Source organism: Urocitellus parryii, chromosome 1, assembly GCF_045843805.1.
Source record: "Urocitellus parryii isolate mUroPar1 chromosome 1, mUroPar1.hap1, whole genome shotgun sequence".
Classification (NCBI taxonomy): Eukaryota; Metazoa; Chordata; class Mammalia; order Rodentia; family Sciuridae; genus Urocitellus; species Urocitellus parryii.
The window spans coordinates 222937187-222956622 of record NC_135531.1 but is presented as its reverse complement, the minus strand read 5'-3'; the positions used below and the strand labels follow the sequence as shown (position 1 = coordinate 222956622).

Genomic DNA, 19436 nt, shown 5'->3' with positions numbered 1-19436 from the left:
TGTATTTCAATAGTGTCTGTCATGATTTCCTTTTTCATCATGAATTTTAGTAATTTGAGTTTTCTCTCTCCTTCTTTTTGTTAGGATGGCTAAGGGTTTGTCAATTTTATTTATTTTTTCAAAGAACTAGCTGCTTGTTTTTTCAATTTTTAAAATTGTTTCTTTTGTTTCAATGTCACTGATTTCAGCCCTGATTTTTTTAAAAAATATTTTTAGTTGTTAATGAACCTTTATTTTATTTATTTATAAGTGGTGTTTATAAATAAGCACACATGCTAGGCAAGTGCTCTACCACTGAACCATTACTCCATACCCTTCAGCCCTGATTTTAATTATTTCCTGTCTTCTGCTTTTGGTGTTGGTTTGTTCTTCTTTTCCTAGGGCTTTGAGATATAATGTCAGGTTGTTTATTTGTTGACTTTCTTCTTTTAATGAATGAGCTTAAATGCAATGAACTTTTCCTCTTGGCACTGCCTTCATAGTATTGCAGAGATTTTGATGTGTTGTATTGGAGTCCTCATGTGTCTCTAAGAATTTTTTTAATCTTCTCCATAATGTCTTCTGTTATCCATGCATCATTTAGTAACATATTATTTAGTCTCCAGGTATTGGAGTAGCTTCTATTTTTTATTTTATCCCTGACATCTAATTTCATTCTGTTATGATCAGATAGAATGCAGGGTAGTATCCTTTTTTTTTTTTTTTTTCTGGTGATGCTGGGAATTGAACCCAGGGCCTTGGGCATGCGAGGCAAACACTCTACCAACTGAGCTGTATCCCCAGCTCAGTATCTCTATTTTTTTTTTTTTTTTTTTTTTTGGTATTTGCTAAGACTTGCTTTGTGGCATAACATATAGTCTATTTTGGAGAAGGACCCATGTGCTGCTGAGAAAAAAGTGTATTCGCTGGTTGATGGATGGAATATTCTGTATATGTCTGTTAAGTTTAATTATTTATTGTTTTATTGAGTTCTATAGTTTCTTCGTTTAGTTTTTGGAAGATCTATCCAGTGGTGAGAGAGGTGTGTTAAAGTCAGCCAGTATTATTGTGCTGTGGTCCATTTGATTCTTTAAGTTGAAAAGGGTTTGTTTGGTGTACATAGATACCCTATTGTTTGGGGCATAGATATTTACAATTGTTATGTTTTGTTGATGTATGATTCCCTTGAGTAGTATGAAATGTCCTTCTTTATCCCTTTTCATAACTTTGGTTTGAAGCCCACTTTATCTATACGAGGATGGAAACCCCTGCTTGTTTACATGGTCCATGTGAGTGATAAGTTTTTTTCCCATCCTTTCATTTTCAGTCTGTAGATGTTTTCCTGTGTGATGAGTCTCTTGAAGGCAGCATATTGTTGAGTCTTTTTAAAAAATCCTGTCTGTCTTTAATTGATAAGTTAAGGCCATCCACATTCAGGGCTATTATTGAAATATGTTTGTATTCCCAGCCATTTTGGTTATTTTTGGTTCTTAACTTGACTTGGCTTCTCTTTGATTGGCCTTTGCTTTAGTGTAGTTCCTCCATTTGTAGATCTTCATTGTTGTTTTTCATTTCCTCCTCATGGAATAGTTTGCCAAGAATGTTCTGTTATACAGTCTTTCTTGCTGTAAATTTTTAAAACTTTTGTTTATCAGGGAAGGTTTTTGTCATCAAATCTGAAGTTTAATTTTGCTGGATATGATTCTTGTTGGCATCCATTTTCTTTCAAAGCTCCGTATATATTATTCCAGGATCCCCAGGCCCTGAGGGTCTAGGCTGAAAAATCTGCTGAGATCTCAATTAGTCTCCCCATATATGTAACCTGATTCTTCTCTCTTACAGCTTTTACAATTCTGTCCTTATTCTGTATGCTAGTCATTTTCATTATAATGTGCCTTGGTGTAGATCTGTTGTAGTTTTGTACATTTGGTGTCTTGTAAGCTTTTAGTATTTGACTTTCCAATTCATTCTTCCTGTTTGCGAAATTTTCTGATATTATCTCATTGAAGAGATTGTGCATTCCTTTAGTTCGAAATTCTGTACCTTCCTCTATCCCAATAAATCTTAGACTTGGTCTTTTAATGTTATCTTTTTTCTTTTAATTTTTTTTTGTACTTGTGTATGGACAGCATGCCTTTATTTTATTTACATGTGGTGCTGAGGATTGAACCCAGTGCCTCACACATGCTAGGCGAACTCTGCCACTGAGCTGCAGCCCCAGCACTGACGTTATCTTTGGATGTTCTGTTCATGGTTTCTTACCATCTTCATTGTGTGGTCAACTTTATTTTCCAGATCATATACTTTGTTTTCATTGTCTAGGGTTCTGTCTTCCAAGAGACCTAGTCTGTTGGTAATGCTTTCTATTGAGTTTTTTATTTGGCTTATTATTTCCTTCATTTCAAGAATTTCTGTTTTTTTTTTTTCATAATCTCTATCTTTTTCCTGAAGCAATCTTTTGCTACCTGTGCTTGATATCTCATCTCTTTGTTGGAGTGATCAATTTTTGCCTGTATTTGCTCAGTTAGGTCACTCTTTAATTCTCAGATCATTTTAATTATGTACATTCTGAACCCCTCTGTCATTCCATCTACTGTGCTGTCATGGATTCTATTGTTATAGTATCTTGGTTTGTTTGGGGCATTTTCTCCCTTGTTTTTTCATGTGGTCTATGTGACTTCCTCTCTTGCAGTGCGGACCTGAGGTATTGTCATTTCTACCCTATAATCTTGTAGTGTCCCTGCAGGTTAGGAATACCTCACTTTCAAAAATATGGAATGCTTCATGAATTTCCTAGTCATCCTTGTGCAGGGGACATGCTAATCTTCTCTGTATCATTCCAATTTAGTATATGTGCTGCTGAAGTGAGCACATCTCTAGAACTTTTTAATTATCCTATATTAAAACTTTGTACCTATTAAATAGTAACTACCCATTCCTTCTTCCCTCTAGCCTTAATTATCTCTGGCTTTATTAATCTGATTGTTCTAGGGTCCTTATATAAGTGGAATCATACAATATTTATCCTTTTTTGTCTGACTTATTTCACTTAGCATAATGTCTTCAGGCTTCATCCATGTGGGGTCATACATGTGGCATGTATATCAGATTCATTCCTTTTCATAGCTGAGTAATATTCCATTATATGTTTATACTACATTTTGTTTATGGATGGACCTTTGGGTTATTTTGGCTATTATGAATAATGCTTCTGTTAACACTGGTATATGAATAAAATATCTATTTGAGTTCCTTCTTTCAGTTCTTTTTAAAATTTTGCAGTGTTGGTGATAAAACCCAGGGCCTTGTGTATGCTGAACAAGCACTCTACAGTAGAGCTATATCCCTAGCTGTTTTTTTTTGTTGTTGTTTGTTTGTTTGTTTTTAATTTCAGACAGGGTCTTGCTAAATTGCTCAGGCTGGCCTTGAGTTTGGGATCCTTCTGCCTGAGCCTTTTCCCTCACCACCAGCCACTGTCCCTGCTTTCCTTTTGCTTGTATAGGCAGAGTAAAGTCACTGGATCATTTGCTAATTCCGTGTTTTATATTTGGGGAACTGTCAGGTTGATTTTCATAGTGGCTGCACTATTTTACATTCGATTAGCAATACATGTGTTCAATTTCTTCAAACAGTACATCTTTTTATTTCTTTTTTTGTAATAGCCATCAAAGTAGGTTTAAAAAAGGACCTCATTTTGGTTTTAAATAGTGATGTAGGTACTAATTGGTCTTTTGTGTATTTTCTTGGGAGAAATGTTTGCTCCCTTCCTTATCAATTTTTAAAAATTGGGTTGTTTGCTTTTTGTTGTTGGGTTTTAGGAGTTCTTTTATATTCTGAATATTAATTTCCTGTCAGGTAGGACAAGTAAATGTTTTCTCCCATTCCATGGATTATCTTCTCACTCTGTCAATAGTATCTTCTTTTTTTTAAATTTATTTTTTAGTTGTAGTTGGACACAATATTTATTACTTTTATGTGGTGCTAAGGATCGAACCCAGGGCCTTGCACATGCTAGGTGAACACTCTACTGCTAAGCCACAACCCCAGCCCAGAAAAAGATTTTTCATTTTCTTTACGACCATTTTGTGTTTTTTTTTTCTTTTGTTGTTTCATTCTATGCTTTTGATGTCATATCCAAGACGAAGTTCCTGAGTCAATGTCTTGAAGCTTTTCCTGTTTTGTTCTACAAGTTTCATAGTTTTTACTCTTAAGTTTAGGTCTTTGATCTCTTTTGAGATAATTTTTGTATGTGGCTTTTTATATGTTTAGCTTCATTCTTTTGCAGAATATTCAGATTTCCCAACACTATTGTTGAAGACTCCAATGACTCTCCTCCAATGAGTCTTGGCATGCTCATTGAAAATCATTAGTTCACATATGTGAGGGTTTGTTTCTAGACTACTGTTGAATTTCAAAAGTTCTTTAAGTATAGAGGTTTTTTGTCAGTTTTGTGTTTGCAGGTGTTTTCTCCTAATCTGTGATTTGTTTTTTCATTTTTTTATCTTTATTTTTTATTTTTATGTGGTGCTAAGGATTGAACCCAGTGCCTCACACATGCTAGGGAACTAGCTAGGGGAACTCTCTACCTCTGAAACACAACTCCAGCCTGCTTTTTCATTTTCTTAATGGTATCTTCTGATGAACAAATGTTTTGATTTTGATAAAGCCCGGTTTTTTGGTTTTTACTTTGTGATTTATGCTTTTTGTGTCATTGTAGACTTAAACTTAAACTAGATCATAAAGATTTTGTCCTGTTTTCTTCTAGAAATACTTTTGCTTTTATAGCTTAGGTGTATGATATGTTTTCAATTAATTTTGTATATGATGTAAAAGATCAAAACTATTTTTTTTTCCATACAGGTATCTAGTTATTTCAGAACAGTTTGATAATGAACTATGGTTTCTCTAATTAATTACTCTGGAACTTTTGTTGAAAATCAATTTATCACCTAAGAGTGGATCTATTTCCGGACTCTCAATTCCTTCATATTAATCTGTATTTAGATATCTGTCTATATGTGTATATCTGTATGTATATGTGTGTGTGTGTATGCATATATATGTCTCTGTGTGTGTGTGTGACTGGGAATTGAGCCATTAAACCGAGGGCTTCATTCATGCTAAGTATACTCTTTACCTGAGCAATGTTCCAGCCCTTTGTTTTTTTCTTGTAATAATACCATACTTTTTAATTTTTTTTAAATTTTTTTTAGTTGTAGATGAACAGAATGCCTTTATTTTGTTTATTTTTATGTGGTGTTAAGGATGGAACCTACTGCGTCATACATGCTAGGCAAGTTCACCATTGAGCCCCAGCCCCCGCCCTCATATCATACTACTTGACTGCTATAACTTTATACAAAGTCTTTGAAATCAGCAGTGTAAGTTCTTTTTTGACTTTGTTGTTTTAAAATTGTTTTGGCTATCTTGAATTCTTGGAATTATATATTTTATAATCAGCTCATTGAGTTTTACAATAAAAGGTCTGCAGGAGTTTTGGAGATTTCAATAAATAGAGTAATTTGGGGAGAATTATGAAAAATATTTGGGGATGATAATATCATCAAGACTTCAAATTCATGAATATTATGCATTTACTTCTCTTTTAATATTCCTTTTCAGTATTGGGTTAATAGGTCATTTATATATATTGCTAAATTTATTTTTGTTTTTAAAAATGTCCTTGTGAAATTGTTTATTTCCATATTTGTTCTATTTATTTATAATATGTATAAGTACAGTAGATTTTTAGTATATTAACTTGTACCTGAAGCCCTGCCAAATTCAGTTATGAGTCCTATTAGCTCTTTGGTAATTCTTTACAACTTTTACATTTGTGATCATGTTGTCTGTGAATAGATGGCTTTAATTTTTCGCCTCCAAATATGTGTATATTAGTTCTTTTGCTTGATTTACTCCACTTTCTAGAACCAGCACCATATTGAATAAAAGAGCAAAAAGTGATATCTTTGTCTTGCTCCTAATCTTCGGAGTAAGATATTCAGTTTTTCACCATTAAAACATGTTTCCTATAATTTTTTAGTTGAACACAATACCTTTATTTTCTTATTTATTTAATGTGGTGCTGAGGATTGAACCCAGCTCCTTGCACGTGCTAGGCGAGCACTCTACCGCTGAGCCACAGCCCCAGCCCCTCCAGAGATTTTTAATAAATACCCTTTATCACTTTGAGTAGGTTTCCTCTATTTCTAATTTGCTTAGTTTTTAGCACATGAGTGTTGAATTTTGTCAATTCTGCATATATTGAAGTGATCATGTGTTCTTTTATTCTATGGTATATTTCTTTTCTTTACTTTTTTGAGATGGAGTCTCACCATATTGCCAGTCTAGCTTCGACCTTCTGGGCTCAAGTGATCCTCTTGCCTCAGACTTCAAAGTAGCTGGGAGTACAGGTGTACGCCACCATGCTGGCTCATTTCATTTTATTTTAAATATTGAAAGCATTTGTATTCTTTGGAGTAACCCTACTTGGTCATTGTGGATTTAAAATATACATATATATTTAAATATATGACTAGATTCAGTTGCTAATTTTTTGTTAGGGATTTTTGCACCTTTGTTCATGAAGACAATGTTCTGTAGTTCTATTATGCTGTCTGTCTAGCTTTCATAGAGCAATACTGACCTAATTCAATTGGCAAATGTTTCTTCCTTTGTATTTTCTGTTTTTTTTTTTTTGTTTTTTTTTTTGTTGTTTTTTTTTTTTTTGAGAGACAGAGAGGGGGGGGAGGGAGGGACGGAGAATTTGAATATTTATTTTTTATTTTTCGGCAGACACATCTTTGTTTTGTATGTGGTCCTGAGGATCAAACCCGGGCTGCACGCATGCCAGGCGAGCGCGCTACTGCTTGAGCCACATTGGTGTCAGTTCTTAAATGCTCTAACCAGCAAAATCAACTGGGCCTGCCTGGATTTTTACAAGTAGAAAAGTTATAACTCACTTGATTTCTTGATATATTCCATTTCTCTTCCTTCCCCTTTCTTTTTCAGTTATTTTTTGACCTAAAACTTCATGATTTTTAAAAACTATTTTATTGTTTGTTTGAAGATGTATTATATGAGACAAGTAAGATTAAGTTTTTTAAAAAAAGTTTTTATTTAATACCTTGATTTATTTTTATGTAGTGCTGCGGATCAAACCCAGTGCCTCAAATGTGTTAGGCAAATGTACTACCACTGATCCACAACCCCAGCCCCTATGATTAGGTTCTATAGAGGCAGACTTTGAACATACTGTTCTGAGAAAGCTGGGAGTGGGAGCTTCTGTAAGAATAGCATATTGTCAAATTAGAAAATTATAACTACAAATGCTACATATATTTAGAAAGTTCATGTTTTTAGCCAATACTAAATTGTATTTCCTTTCTTTCCCACATAGGCCCAAAAAAAGTTTAATGCAAAAGAAGCAAAACAAAACGAATTAGAATATTGCAGACTTACTGAAACTCTTGCAGCTGCCAAGGAGAAAGAATTTCAGGATTATGCCAGAGAAGTAATTAAACATGAATCTGAACCAACAAATAAATTTATTTATCCTCTTGTAAAAGCTGCACAGGAAGGACCTGGAGGTGGCCACGGACCAGCTTTTATGGGGAGAGGTGGATTAAGACCAAGCTATCAGGCAAATGATATTACTGGAGTCCAGCTTCCTTTTTATAATTCTCAGGGATCAAAATATAATAATTTTCAGAAGTCTAAGGGAAGATTAGGTTTTACATGGTAGAAAAAATTTATTTTTAAGATTGAGAAGACTGAAGTGATAGCAAATGAGCTACAAATGTAAATGGACTATATTCTTATTATTTAATAAATCTGTCGTTCATCTCAGTACAATTATACCTGATTTGATTCTTCACAAATTTTTTTTCTTTTCTTGTTTGGTATTGGGGACTGAACCTGGCACAACATTTCCTTTGAGTATATATAACCCTAAAGGTAACTGATTGCAATTCCTTTTTTAATTATTAAATACACAAAATTTATTTAAAATGTGTATTCAATAGCATTAAGTATATTCGCAATATTGTGCAACCTGACTATTCATTGCTCCAAATGGAAACTCTGCACCCATTAAGCAGTTATTCCCCATACCCCCTCCCACAGCTTCTGCTTTGTCTCTGTGCATTTGTCTGTTCTACATATTTCATCTAAATTAAAACATACTTTTTGGGGATGTGGCTCAAGCTGTAGTGCGCTTGCCTGGCATGCGTGCGGCCTGGGTTCAATCCTCAGCACCACATACAAAAATGTTGTGTCCGCAGAAAACTATATTAAAAAAAAATTAAAAAAAAAACATGCTTTGCGTTTGGGTGGCTTATTTCATGTATTTCCAGGGTTCATCCATGTTGCAACACATATCCATACTTCATTCCTTTTTATGGCTGTGTAACATTTCACAGGATGTATTTCTTTTCGATAGAAACTTATACTTATTTGCTCTGTCCTTAAGTATCAGGATCAAATAACACTGTTATTAGTAACATTGATTATTGAGTGTAGTAGTCTATGGTTTATTTTGTAGATAGATGTGCAAAATACATTTAGAAACGTATACTTATTTGCTCTGTCCTTAAGTATCAGGATCAAATAACACTGTTATTAGTAACATTGATTATTGAGTGTAATAGTCTATGGTTTATTTTGTAGATAGATGTGCAAAATACATTTTTTGAAAAAATAGTCATAGTTGGGTACCTTTGTTTATTTTATGTGGTGCTGAGGATTGAACCCAGTGCCTCACACATGATAGGCAAGAGCTCTTATCGCTGAGCCTCAACCCCAGCTCAACATACTACATTTTTCAAAAATATGGAACAATTCATGAATTTGCATGTCATCCTTGTGCAAGGGCCATTGCTAACCTTTTCCGTATTGTTCCAATTTTTTAAAGTATATGTGCTGCCGAAGTGAGTACAAAATACATTTCGAAGTCACTTAAAGTAATTCTACACCACTTTGTCACACCTTGATATGGAGGGTCAGAGGATTTTTGAGTTGCATTCCCTTGCTCTTTAAAAAAACCCCACAGAATATGCTACCATCTTAACCATTTCTAAGTATACGAGATAGTCACATCATATAATTTCTAGAACCTTGTCATCTTACAGTTGAAACTCTATATCCACTAAGCAACTACTTCCCATTTCCCACTTCCTTCAACTTCTGGAAGCTACCATTCTTTTATTAAATTTGTCACTCTGGACACCTCATGTAAGTGTAATCAGTGGATGTCTTTTTTTTTTTTAAGACTATTTCCATGTTGTAAGATGTATCAACATATATTTTTAAATTATTTTTTTAGTTGTAGTTGGACATAATACTTATTTTTTTACGTGGTGCTGAGGATCAAACCCAGTGCCTCACACATGCTAGGTGAGCACTCTACCACTGAGCCACAACCCCAGCCTAATTTTAAACTATATACAACTGTGCCAGCTTACTTTAAAATTTTTTTTTTGATATTGATGGACCTTCATCTTATTCATTTATTTATATGCGGTGCTGAGAATCGAACCCAGTGTCTCACACATGTGAAGCAAGTGCTCTGCCACTGAGCCACAACCCCAGACCCAACTTACTTTTTGAAAAACTGAATATCTGGGCTGGGGATGTGGCTCAAGCAGTAGCACGCTCGCCTGGCATGCACAGAACACTGGGTTCCATCCTCAGCACCACATAAAAATAAAGATGTTGTGTCCATTGAAAACTTAAAAAAAAAATCTGTTAAAAAAAAACAACTGAATATCCATGGCGTGTGCATGTAAATATACACAATACATTTGTATACATACACCAAAAATGGTTTATTTAGTTCTTCATAAGTGGACACTTTGATTCCTTCACCTCTTGGCTATTGTGAGTAATGCTGTTATGAACACATGCAAATAACTCTTTTTGAGATGCTTTCCATTTTTTCCCCATTATTTTGGATTTATACCCAGAAGTGGAATTGTTGAATCACGATTCCATTTAAAAATTCTTGAACTTTTTTTTGTTGTTGTTTGTGTGTGGTACTGTGGATTGAACCCATGGCCTTAATTGTGTATGCAAGGCAAGCACTCTACCAACTGAGCTGTATCCCCAGCCCGGAACTTTTCTGTTTTCTTTTTAAATATTTTTAGTTGTAAATGGGCACAATGCCTTTTTAAATTTATTTTTATGTGGTACTGAGGATCAAATCCAGTGCCTCACACATGCTAGGCAAGTGCTCTACCACTGAGCCACAACCCCAGCCCAAACTTTCCTGTTTTCTACAGCAGCTGCACCATTTTACATTCCCAACACTGCACCAGGGTACATGTTATCAGCAACACTTATTTTTTATAGTACCCATCCTAATTGAGGTATTCTATGATTTTAACTTTTATTTCTTTAATAGTTATGTTGAGCATTTTTGTTGTTGCTGCAACTGAAGACTGACCCAGAGTCTTGTACATGAGCTCTACAACTGAGTTACAATCCCATATATTTATATTTTGGTACCAGGGATTGAACACAGGGGTACTGAATCACTGAGTCCCATCCCGAGCCTTTTTTTTTTTTTTTTTTGCTGCCATTGGCTCCAACTTCAGATCCTCCTGCCTCAACCTCCAGAGTTGCTGGGATTATAGGTGTGCACCACCACACCCAGCCTCTTTCCATATTCTTGCTGGCCATTTGTATGTTACATGGTAGAAATGTCAAATGACCACCTTTGTTCATTTCCATTGGTTAGTTTTGCTGGATTATATATAATATAATATATATAGCGGTAGAGTGCTAACCTAGCAAGTGCAAGGCACTGGGTTCGATCCTCAGCACCAAATAAAAATAAATAAAAGTATTGTGTCCAACTGCAACTAAAACTATATTAAAAATATATATATACATACACACATACACACATTTTACTCTTACACAAAATACCACCCCCATTTAATAGACTAAAGATCACAGCATAGGAATGCATAAAGACCCTCATTAGTTTTCTAACTGACATAGTATTCTGTTGCATGGGTAAATCCTATGTGAAGACAGCAATATTATGATTAAACATTAATATTAACTAGAACTTTATCCTAAACGTAGAAACTATCATTGCTAGCTAAATTCTTAAAGATTAGTACTATTAAATCTCACTTAAGTTTTCTTAAAGTATATTTTAGTTGATTTTCATTATTTAATTTTTTTTATAAAGGTTAATTACTAACACAATAACAAAAAAATCAACAACAAACTGTTTATTACAGTATAGTTTATTTAATACAATGTTTAACTATATAAAAGTTAATACAGTTTTGAAGTTTAAATTTTGTAAAATGCAATTTGCAGAAAACAGTCCAACAGTTACTAGACTAATAATGATAAGAGAAGCAGCATTTTGAAACTAATTTTACAATTGAGAAGACAACAGTTTTATTTCTGAATTTCATTAAAAAAATATACATCACAGTGACTTCTGAGCTAGGAAAAGAAGTGCATTAACTTCATTGTTTTCCCTTCCACAAAGAGCAGCCACAACTTTGAACATCCTCACATAGAAATAGCCAATTCATTTATTAATCTTTCAAAATACTATAAACACACACAAAAAGGGAAGAAAATATACAGCATGTGCTTTTCGTAACATGGAATTTTTTCTGAAAAGTGGAAGAGGCAAGGGACACAAATCAACCCCATCCTACCCTCCCCCACTGGAAAAACCAAAAACAAAACCAAAAAACCCTCAACAACTCCCTTCTCCAACCTTGTTCATGGAATTTTTTTTTAAAGTGTTGTTTTTCTTTTCCTTTAATATTTACCTCTTTATTACACAACAGGCCAGAGAGTTTGTATCACTTAAGAGGAAGTCAGGAAGCCTACTATGGGCAGGTGTGCTAATCTATGCTGCACTTCATGGGGCTGTTATATTATAAACAAGTATTTGGAACAAAACACATCTTTCACAATAAAAATGTATCAACCTACAAACTGTGGAGAAGTTACTTATAACTGTAAATGTATGATGAATTCTAAATGGAATAATTACAGTAAAAATAACAAAAAAAAAGACTAAAAAAAAAAATACCCATTTTGTTTCTTTATACCAGTCAGTTATACAGTATATATTTAAAGTACCTTCTGGTGAAGACAAACCCAACAAACTTATTATAGAAATAAGTTCAGTATGATGAAAACTATTACCACCTGGAGCAAAGTACAACCTACTAAAAAATCTACTAACTTGCTCCAAATACTAACTAGAAAATAAATTAGAATTATCAGTTAATACAATTATGCAAAATAACAGAAGCCCAATGTGTGCCTGTCTGCAACGTAACATTAAAAAAACACACACACACACACAAAAACTTTTTAGTTTCACATATTCCACTGGGCACAAGAATCAAAGGCCATTCAAGCAAAGTCAACATGCATCAGTATCACACTTATACAAAGAGATTTATCAGATAAATTCTTTGCAATGTCCAAAAGCTTCAATTTAGTAACTTAAACTATATAGCTCTATGAACTCAAAAACTATAGAGTAATTTAAATCAACCCAATGGCTCCTCAATTGTTAATTTCATTAACGTTAATCTCTTTGTAGTCTCAATTTCTGTGGCAGATAGCTTACCCAGAGAAAGAATTCACACAATGATTGTGAAAATTCTACATACAGGAATTTTTTTCTCAGCTATCACCAATCAAGCAATAAAAACAAACGAAAATGTCTTTAAAAGGTATATTAAGTCAAAGGTAGCTGGAAGTGGATTGTAAACTGATAATTAAAATAAATTTGATGGAAAAAATAAAACAGTTGAATTTTTGGAAAACAGACAATGCCCAAAGTAAAAACTAAAAATGCAACTACTAAAATGTAACAAAAGGACAGGACCACTTGAGCCTGTGCTATTCAAATGCAAGTATGGATCTTGGGTTCAACTGATAGTCCTATTCATTTTCTAACTCTTCTTTATATTCTGAAAATAAAATCTAGTTGATTGTCCTTTCTAAATCTCAACTCCTTCACATCTTTCTGTAAAAACAGCTAACGAAGCTTTTTAAAAAGGTCCATAAATAATGTTTACCATGGAACTGTTCTTTTGATAATCTAAACATACTGCTCATAGAAATGACAAATTTTCCCCATATGGCTACTTTTTGAAACTCAAAGATTTGGAAAGTTCTTGTCTATAATTCTTACTAGATAAAGCTCTAGAATCAGGTAATAGAAGTATTTTTACTTAGATGGACTTTAAAAATATATATATAACTTATTAGAAATCCTTTCTTAAATAGTATCTTTCTTGAAGCTCAAATAGTTCATGACAGATTTTAAAATGCAATTTACTGAATTTAAGACAAAACAACAATTTGTTTAAAATATATAGATTATACAGCTTGGGCACTCAGACTCAATTATATTTAATGAGGGTTTGTGGTCAGTCTCTAAGGAATCATCCTGGATTATAATAAATCCTACTTTTACCATCACAGAAAAAAAGTAGAAAGAATGCGTTATGGATATTTGTTCCAAAATATTCCAAACAATCTTATAATCATTATACTATTCAGTCTGCAACAGCTATAATGCCAAATGTATCATTACTGTATTAATCAATTATGGGAAATATCATATTAAGCATTGCTTTATTTAGTACAAATAACATTGGATTTACCAAGAAGCTACCTTGATAAGAGTTGACACTATATTGACAAATATTAAAGTACAAAACTCTCTAGAGGCTACTATTAATTGGAATTTTGAAATTTCTTTTCAAATGAGGCAGGTTTTGTGTTTGCTGGATGTTCAATGTTTTATTAATAAGAGATATTACAGAATAAAAGGCCACACATCACAAAAATAGCAAAATACAACACACAAAACTGAATGGACTTTGGACCTGTTTAGTGTTTAATTCTGTAAGCTATCAAATTTTGCGACTTTCTGTTCTACACTACATGGCAATGTTATACATGCCAAGTTAAAATAATTTTAACAGTAATAGTATAAAGCCACCCAAATAGAAAGAAACCAGAGTCATAAACATGCCACAGCCTATCATGGTACATATATAGAAAAAATGCATTTTCTTGCAATTTGAAACTCAGCTATGAGAGTTAGAGAAGTTAGTTAAGTTTATAAAAACAAAAGTCATGCAGAGTTAACACTCAAAGCCATGTAGGTTGGTTGCCAAAAAAAGAGAAATCTTAGAAGTTAATGTATCAATACTAACAATTTTTAGAATCTTTATAGCTTAAGGACCTGCATGTTTTAGTGATAATTTTAGAAAGAGGCAATAATAAAAATAAAATAATGTTCTCAAAAAGCAACAGTTTCAACTCTTCAGACCAAAAAACACAACATAGGGAATTACAGTCTCATCTTCCAAGATATCATTCCTATCAATTGCTGTATAACAGCAACTCAAGTTCAATCGGGACATCAAAAAAACAAAACTAACAACACTCATGATTTTTATAGACAGTTGAGTAGAACAAAACTAGACAAGAAAAGTGTTAATAAGAAACAAGTTATGGCTAGAACTATAAAGAATAGTGTATGAAGGACAAGATAAATAACTATAAATATTTGTTTTAAAGCACAAAAAGTTATGATTTCAAATCTCAAATTACTAGGATCCCACTTCTGTGTAATTAAAAGAAATTGCTGCAAGTCTTTATTATAAATGCAATCAGAAAATCTATACAAAATTTCTTCTAGTGGCTTTTAAAGTTACTTTGATCATGAGAAATGCAAGCTTTTGGAACAATGTATTACAACCATCAGTTAAATACTTGTTTCCAAAGGGCTGATTAAACAAATTGTCACTGGCTGACTGCTAAAACAAAAATGCATACATAAAACAGTTTAACATAGCACACAGTATTACACCAAAGTGTTTTTCTCATTTCAAGTTTATTAAAACTTTAGCAGTACAAATTATCCAGGTTGCAGATTATCAAAAGATCAACTCAATGAAGTCCACATTAAAAAAAAAAAAAAAAAGGGTGGGGGGCAAACATAAAATAACTCAAAAACAATGAAAACAACATAAAAGAGATTCATCAGCAAGTCTCTAAAACTTAAATTTTGAGACAGAAAGGAAATAATGTTTACACAACTCACTCATCCACTTTTGTCTTCATCTGTTCCAGGACTTGATTCATGATCAAATTTTTTATTTTTGTCATGTACATGGTCATTTTCTTGACCCTTTGATTTTTGGTTTTCTTTTTCCACTGAGGACCTGGTCTTCTCATCCTCCTTATTTTTCAACGTGGAGGACTTTAATTCACTGTCCTGACTGCTTTGTTTTATTTTTGAGAATGGACTTTGATCTCTTTCAGATTTTTTTTCCCTATTATTATTTGAGCTATTATGATCACGATTTTTAGAGTACATTCTTTTCTCACCCTCAGAATTCTCTTTTCTGTGTGAACTCTTACTTTCTTGGTTTCTGTATTTGTCTTTGTTTCTGTTTTGGCTTTCTTCTCTCTCTGAGCTCCGTGAATCCCTTCTCCTCCTCCTCCTATCTTTACTTCTGGATCTTCCTGGTGTAGCTCTTCTCTCTCGGCTTCGTGACCTTCCTCTTCTCCGATACTCTTGCTCTCTGTATCTATGGTACTCTTTGCTTCTGCTTCGATCTCTGTCATGGCTTCGAGATCGCACTCTTCTGCTCCTGTCCCTACTTCTGCTTCGTTCCCTTGTTCTACTATTGTAACTGTGTTTAGCTTTAGTTATATCACGTTCTCTGCTCCTGGACTGGGCACGTCTATCCTTTTCTTTACTTTTACTATGATCATGCTCATTACTTTTTGATTCTAACTGTTTAGACTTTTCTTTGCTCCTACTCCTTTCCTGATCTTTTCCTTTAGAATCAGACTGCTTTTCTTTTTCTTTAACATTTTCATGATCCCTTTCTTTACTCCTTGACCTCATCCTCTTTTCTTCATGTCTGTTATGTTTTGGATCTCTTTCCTTACTCTTAGATTTCTCTTGGCTCTTACTCCTACTTTTAGATTTGCCCCTTTTCTTCACTTTGTTTTTATTATATTTATCATCTTTTTCTGAATTTCTTCTGATGTCTCTCTCTTTGCTGTTAGATTTATGGTCTTTAACTTTCTTTTCCTTTTCATTTTTTCTGTTTGGACTCTCAGACACATGCCTGTGATCAGTTATTTTTCTCTCTTTTACTCTAACAGGACTCCTTTGGTTTTCTTTTACTTCATTTAACTCACTCCTAAAAAGGGGAAAAAAAACTTTTGACAATATTGTTAGGAAAAGAACAAAATAGCTATAGCTAAAAGATAATGTGTTTTCCTTAAAACATGCAGAAATCTTTGAAATAGCTATTAATAATTTGATGTACAATAGTAAAAACAAAAACAAAACCAAAAACCTAGAAATAAAAGGTAAATCTTACTTATCCCCTTTGATCCATCTTTCACCACTTGATACCCTCATTCTTTGAGCTCTTTGCATCTCTTGCCTCCAATGTGGAGGAGTCTCACTACGTCTGAACCGATCCCTTGATCTGGATCTGGAAGGAGTTCGGTAACGCTTAGGAAAATAAAAAAGGGGAAAAAAATCAACAGCAGAACAATAAAATGCTGTAAAAGCAAAGTAAGAATAGCTAAAGCATTTCTAGATTCAAGTAAATATCTGATACTTCTATGTTATCTAAAATTACTAAATTTTAGTGAAATGGGGGTGAAGTTCAGTGGTAGAGAGTATTGTGCTTCACATGCATAAGGCCCTAGGTTCAATTCCCAGCATCCATTAAATTACTAAAATTCCCCAATTTTCAGGTATGAAATCAAGAAGGCCGAGAAACTTTAAGTAGTCACATTATAAATTCCAAATAATAAACTTTAACTACAGAAACTCTAGCCAAACATTTTCCCATGGAAGAGTCTGTCCAAGTGGTGTTAGAGCATACTAGGAAATATTAACTCTTACAAGATGCTAAGATTCAATGTGAATGTTGTATACACAAAGATGTTCATTTATTCAGCCAATATTTACTCAGCCTTAGAATGGCTAACTACTCTATCTTGCACTGAGAAAACAGTGAGCCAACATATCTGATTTTGTTCTCCTGAAACTTATTCTACAGGGGCGAGGAAAACACATGGATAGATACATAGTCATAATATCAAACATATGCAACTAGACCAGATTGAGTATAAAAGGAGAAAAGGTGCTCAAAGAATAAGTAACAAAGAGATCTGACCCAAAGAGATTTGATCAGTTAAAATAATAAAAGGTGAAAAACCAAAACAAGGTTCATGATGTGTTACATAGGGAAGGGTGAGGAAAAGAAAGCAAAGAGAAGGTTTGGGGATATAGTTCAGTTGGTAGAGTGCTCACCTTGCATGCACAAGGCCCTCAGTTCAATCCCCAGCACCACAAAATAAATAAATAAAATTAAAAAGAAAAGAAAGTAAAGGCAGTAAGGATAGATGAAGAAAAACAAGTAAGGTACAAGAAATACAAGCTGAGGGCTGGGGATGTATAGCTGAGTGGTAGAGCACTTATCTGGCACCCATAAAGCCCTGGGTTTTACTTCTAGCAAGGGAAAAAAAAAGGAGGAAGGAAGCGAAAAATACTATGCTAAAGGTTCTGAGACACAAAGAAACAGCATGTTTCAGAAATGATGAGAAGACAGGTCAGATATACTAAAGCTAAAAATTGCAAGGGAAAGTAGGACTAGATGATACTGGGTCTTATCAACCACAGTAATAATTTTGGATTTATCCTAAGATCAATGGTAGATGTAATGTGATCAGATTTTCTTTCTTTTAAAATTGACTATTCTGGCTATTAACAAAAAGAATTAGATCAGTGATCCTCAAGATATGATCTAGGGATTGAAAGATACAGGGTATCTATTTAATCAAAACTATTTTCAGAATAATATTCTATTTGTCTTTCTAATTTCTGTCCTTTCATTATCTAACAGGGAGTTATTCAGATACTACATGCCATGTTGTCACTGCTTCATAGCAATTGTAATGTGTGCTTAAATATGCTTGTGATTGAAATTATTTTTCAGTTTTAACTTTCAAAAGAATAAATACAGATAGATATAACTCTCACCAACAAAAACTATTTGGGTCCTCAAAATTTTTAACAGTGTGAAGCAGTATCCAAACAAACAAAAAAACTTGAGAAGTACCAAAATACCTGTTTCAAAGCCATTTATAATTCAGACAATGATAAACTGAATTAACATGATGAAAGTGAAGCTTGAGAGCAGCAGGTGGATTTCAGAGTATCAAGCAAGCAAAACTAACAGGATTTGGGGATGGATAAGATATATAAAAATGAATAAAAGGGTAGATTAAAATAACACTTGGGCTACAGGGTTAGAAAAGAGTCAGGTCTGAAGAAAAAGTGCTTATGCTCAACCTTCTATATGCTAGGTTTGAGCTGTTCATTAATTGAGTTTTCAGCCACGGGAATGAGACTGCCCAAGGAACATGTACAGTATGAAATGAGCTAGAACTTCAAGGAGTGTGAACCATACTGGAAAAAATCCTCTTGATTTTGTGACTTGGAACCGAAATATAGCAAGTACTATTTTCAGGAGAATGGTAGTAGTAAAAGAAAAACTGAAATGCTTGAAGCACCCTAGTAAATGAAATACAAAGTATAGCTATGTTTCTAAAAAGTTTTGAAAGCATAGAAGGTATTTAAATTCTGAAAGGGAACACCTAGTAAAGACAAAGAGGTATATAAGAGTAGAGATATGGTAGGCAGGAAGTAGTAAGGGTCACAAGACCTTGAAAACATTATATAACATGTAAATATATAAATCAATTATTGTAGATTTTCAGTTTAGAAGTACCAACACATAAAAGTTATTATAAAAAGGAGATATATTATTCAATATCTGCATCTGCCATAAATTTTTGTAATTTGTATAAGTAAAATAATTTAAATAATTTAAAAAAATACTCTAAAAATTTTTTTCAGTGTTGGGAATTACATCTAGAGCCTTGCACATGCTAGGCAAGTGCTCTACCGCTGAGCTTTGTCCTAACCTTCTACAATTCTTTCAGGGAGATAAATGCAATACTATTACAATACTATTACAATTTCTGGGTGAAGAATCACCTACCCTTGGTCCTCTTCCTTTAATTTTCCTGCCAGACCTAGTAACTAAGAGACGTCTCTGGTATGAAGCAGGTTGGGAGTTAGGTAGATTACTAGAAGGAAGCAAAGGGAAAATTAAAACACATTATCGTTATAAAAATTAATCTGGAGAATGTAGATTTACTGATCTAAATTAATGCATTTAAAATTCTACATGAAATCAGTGTTTCTTAACCTAAAATGTTATCAGGTCTTAATAAAAATCTGAAAAAGTATGACAACGTTTTTTCAAATGTTAATGACTAGAGAGAGCTACAGGTCATTAGGACCCAAGAGTCAGAAATTCTAAGCTTGTAATGTGAAGATGAAAGAT

The 19436-nt window shown here is 33.5% G+C and overlaps 2 protein-coding genes and 2 non-coding genes across 7 annotated transcripts in view; 1 reads left to right on the top strand and 3 right to left on the bottom strand.

Annotated features, from left to right (window-relative positions):
- Cfap210 (cilia and flagella associated protein 210) overlaps positions 1 to 7723 on the top strand; it is a 39248-nt gene extending 31525 nt beyond the window's left edge. The window contains exon 9 of the mRNA XM_026389537.2: positions 7379 to 7723. Coding sequence (XP_026245322.1) covers positions 7379 to 7723 — 345 coding nt within the window. The remainder of the gene's footprint in view (positions 1 to 7378) is intronic.
- Positions 2746 to 2851, bottom strand: LOC113183316 (U6 spliceosomal RNA). Its single transcript, XR_003300855.1, has one exon. It is a non-coding gene; the product is annotated as a U6 spliceosomal RNA (small nuclear RNA).
- Positions 7724 to 8802: 1079 nt separating the features above from the next.
- On the bottom strand, positions 8803 to 8914 carry LOC113183317 (U6 spliceosomal RNA). Its single transcript, XR_003300856.1, has one exon. It is a non-coding gene; the product is annotated as a U6 spliceosomal RNA (small nuclear RNA).
- Positions 8915 to 11927: 3013 nt separating this feature from the next.
- Ppig (peptidylprolyl isomerase G) overlaps positions 11928 to 19436 on the bottom strand; it is a 61510-nt gene continuing 54001 nt past the window's right edge. For all 4 annotated transcript variants that reach the window (XM_026389518.2, XM_026389520.2, XM_026389519.2 and 1 more), the window contains 3 exons: positions 19089 to 19176; positions 16389 to 16525; positions 11928 to 16205 (listed from right to left, as the gene is read on the bottom strand). In XM_026389518.2, the coding sequence (XP_026245303.1) occupies positions 15092 to 16205; positions 16389 to 16525; positions 19089 to 19176 (1339 nt within the window). In that variant the 3' untranslated portion in view covers positions 11928 to 15091. The remainder of the gene's footprint in view (positions 16206 to 16388; positions 16526 to 19088; positions 19177 to 19436) is intronic.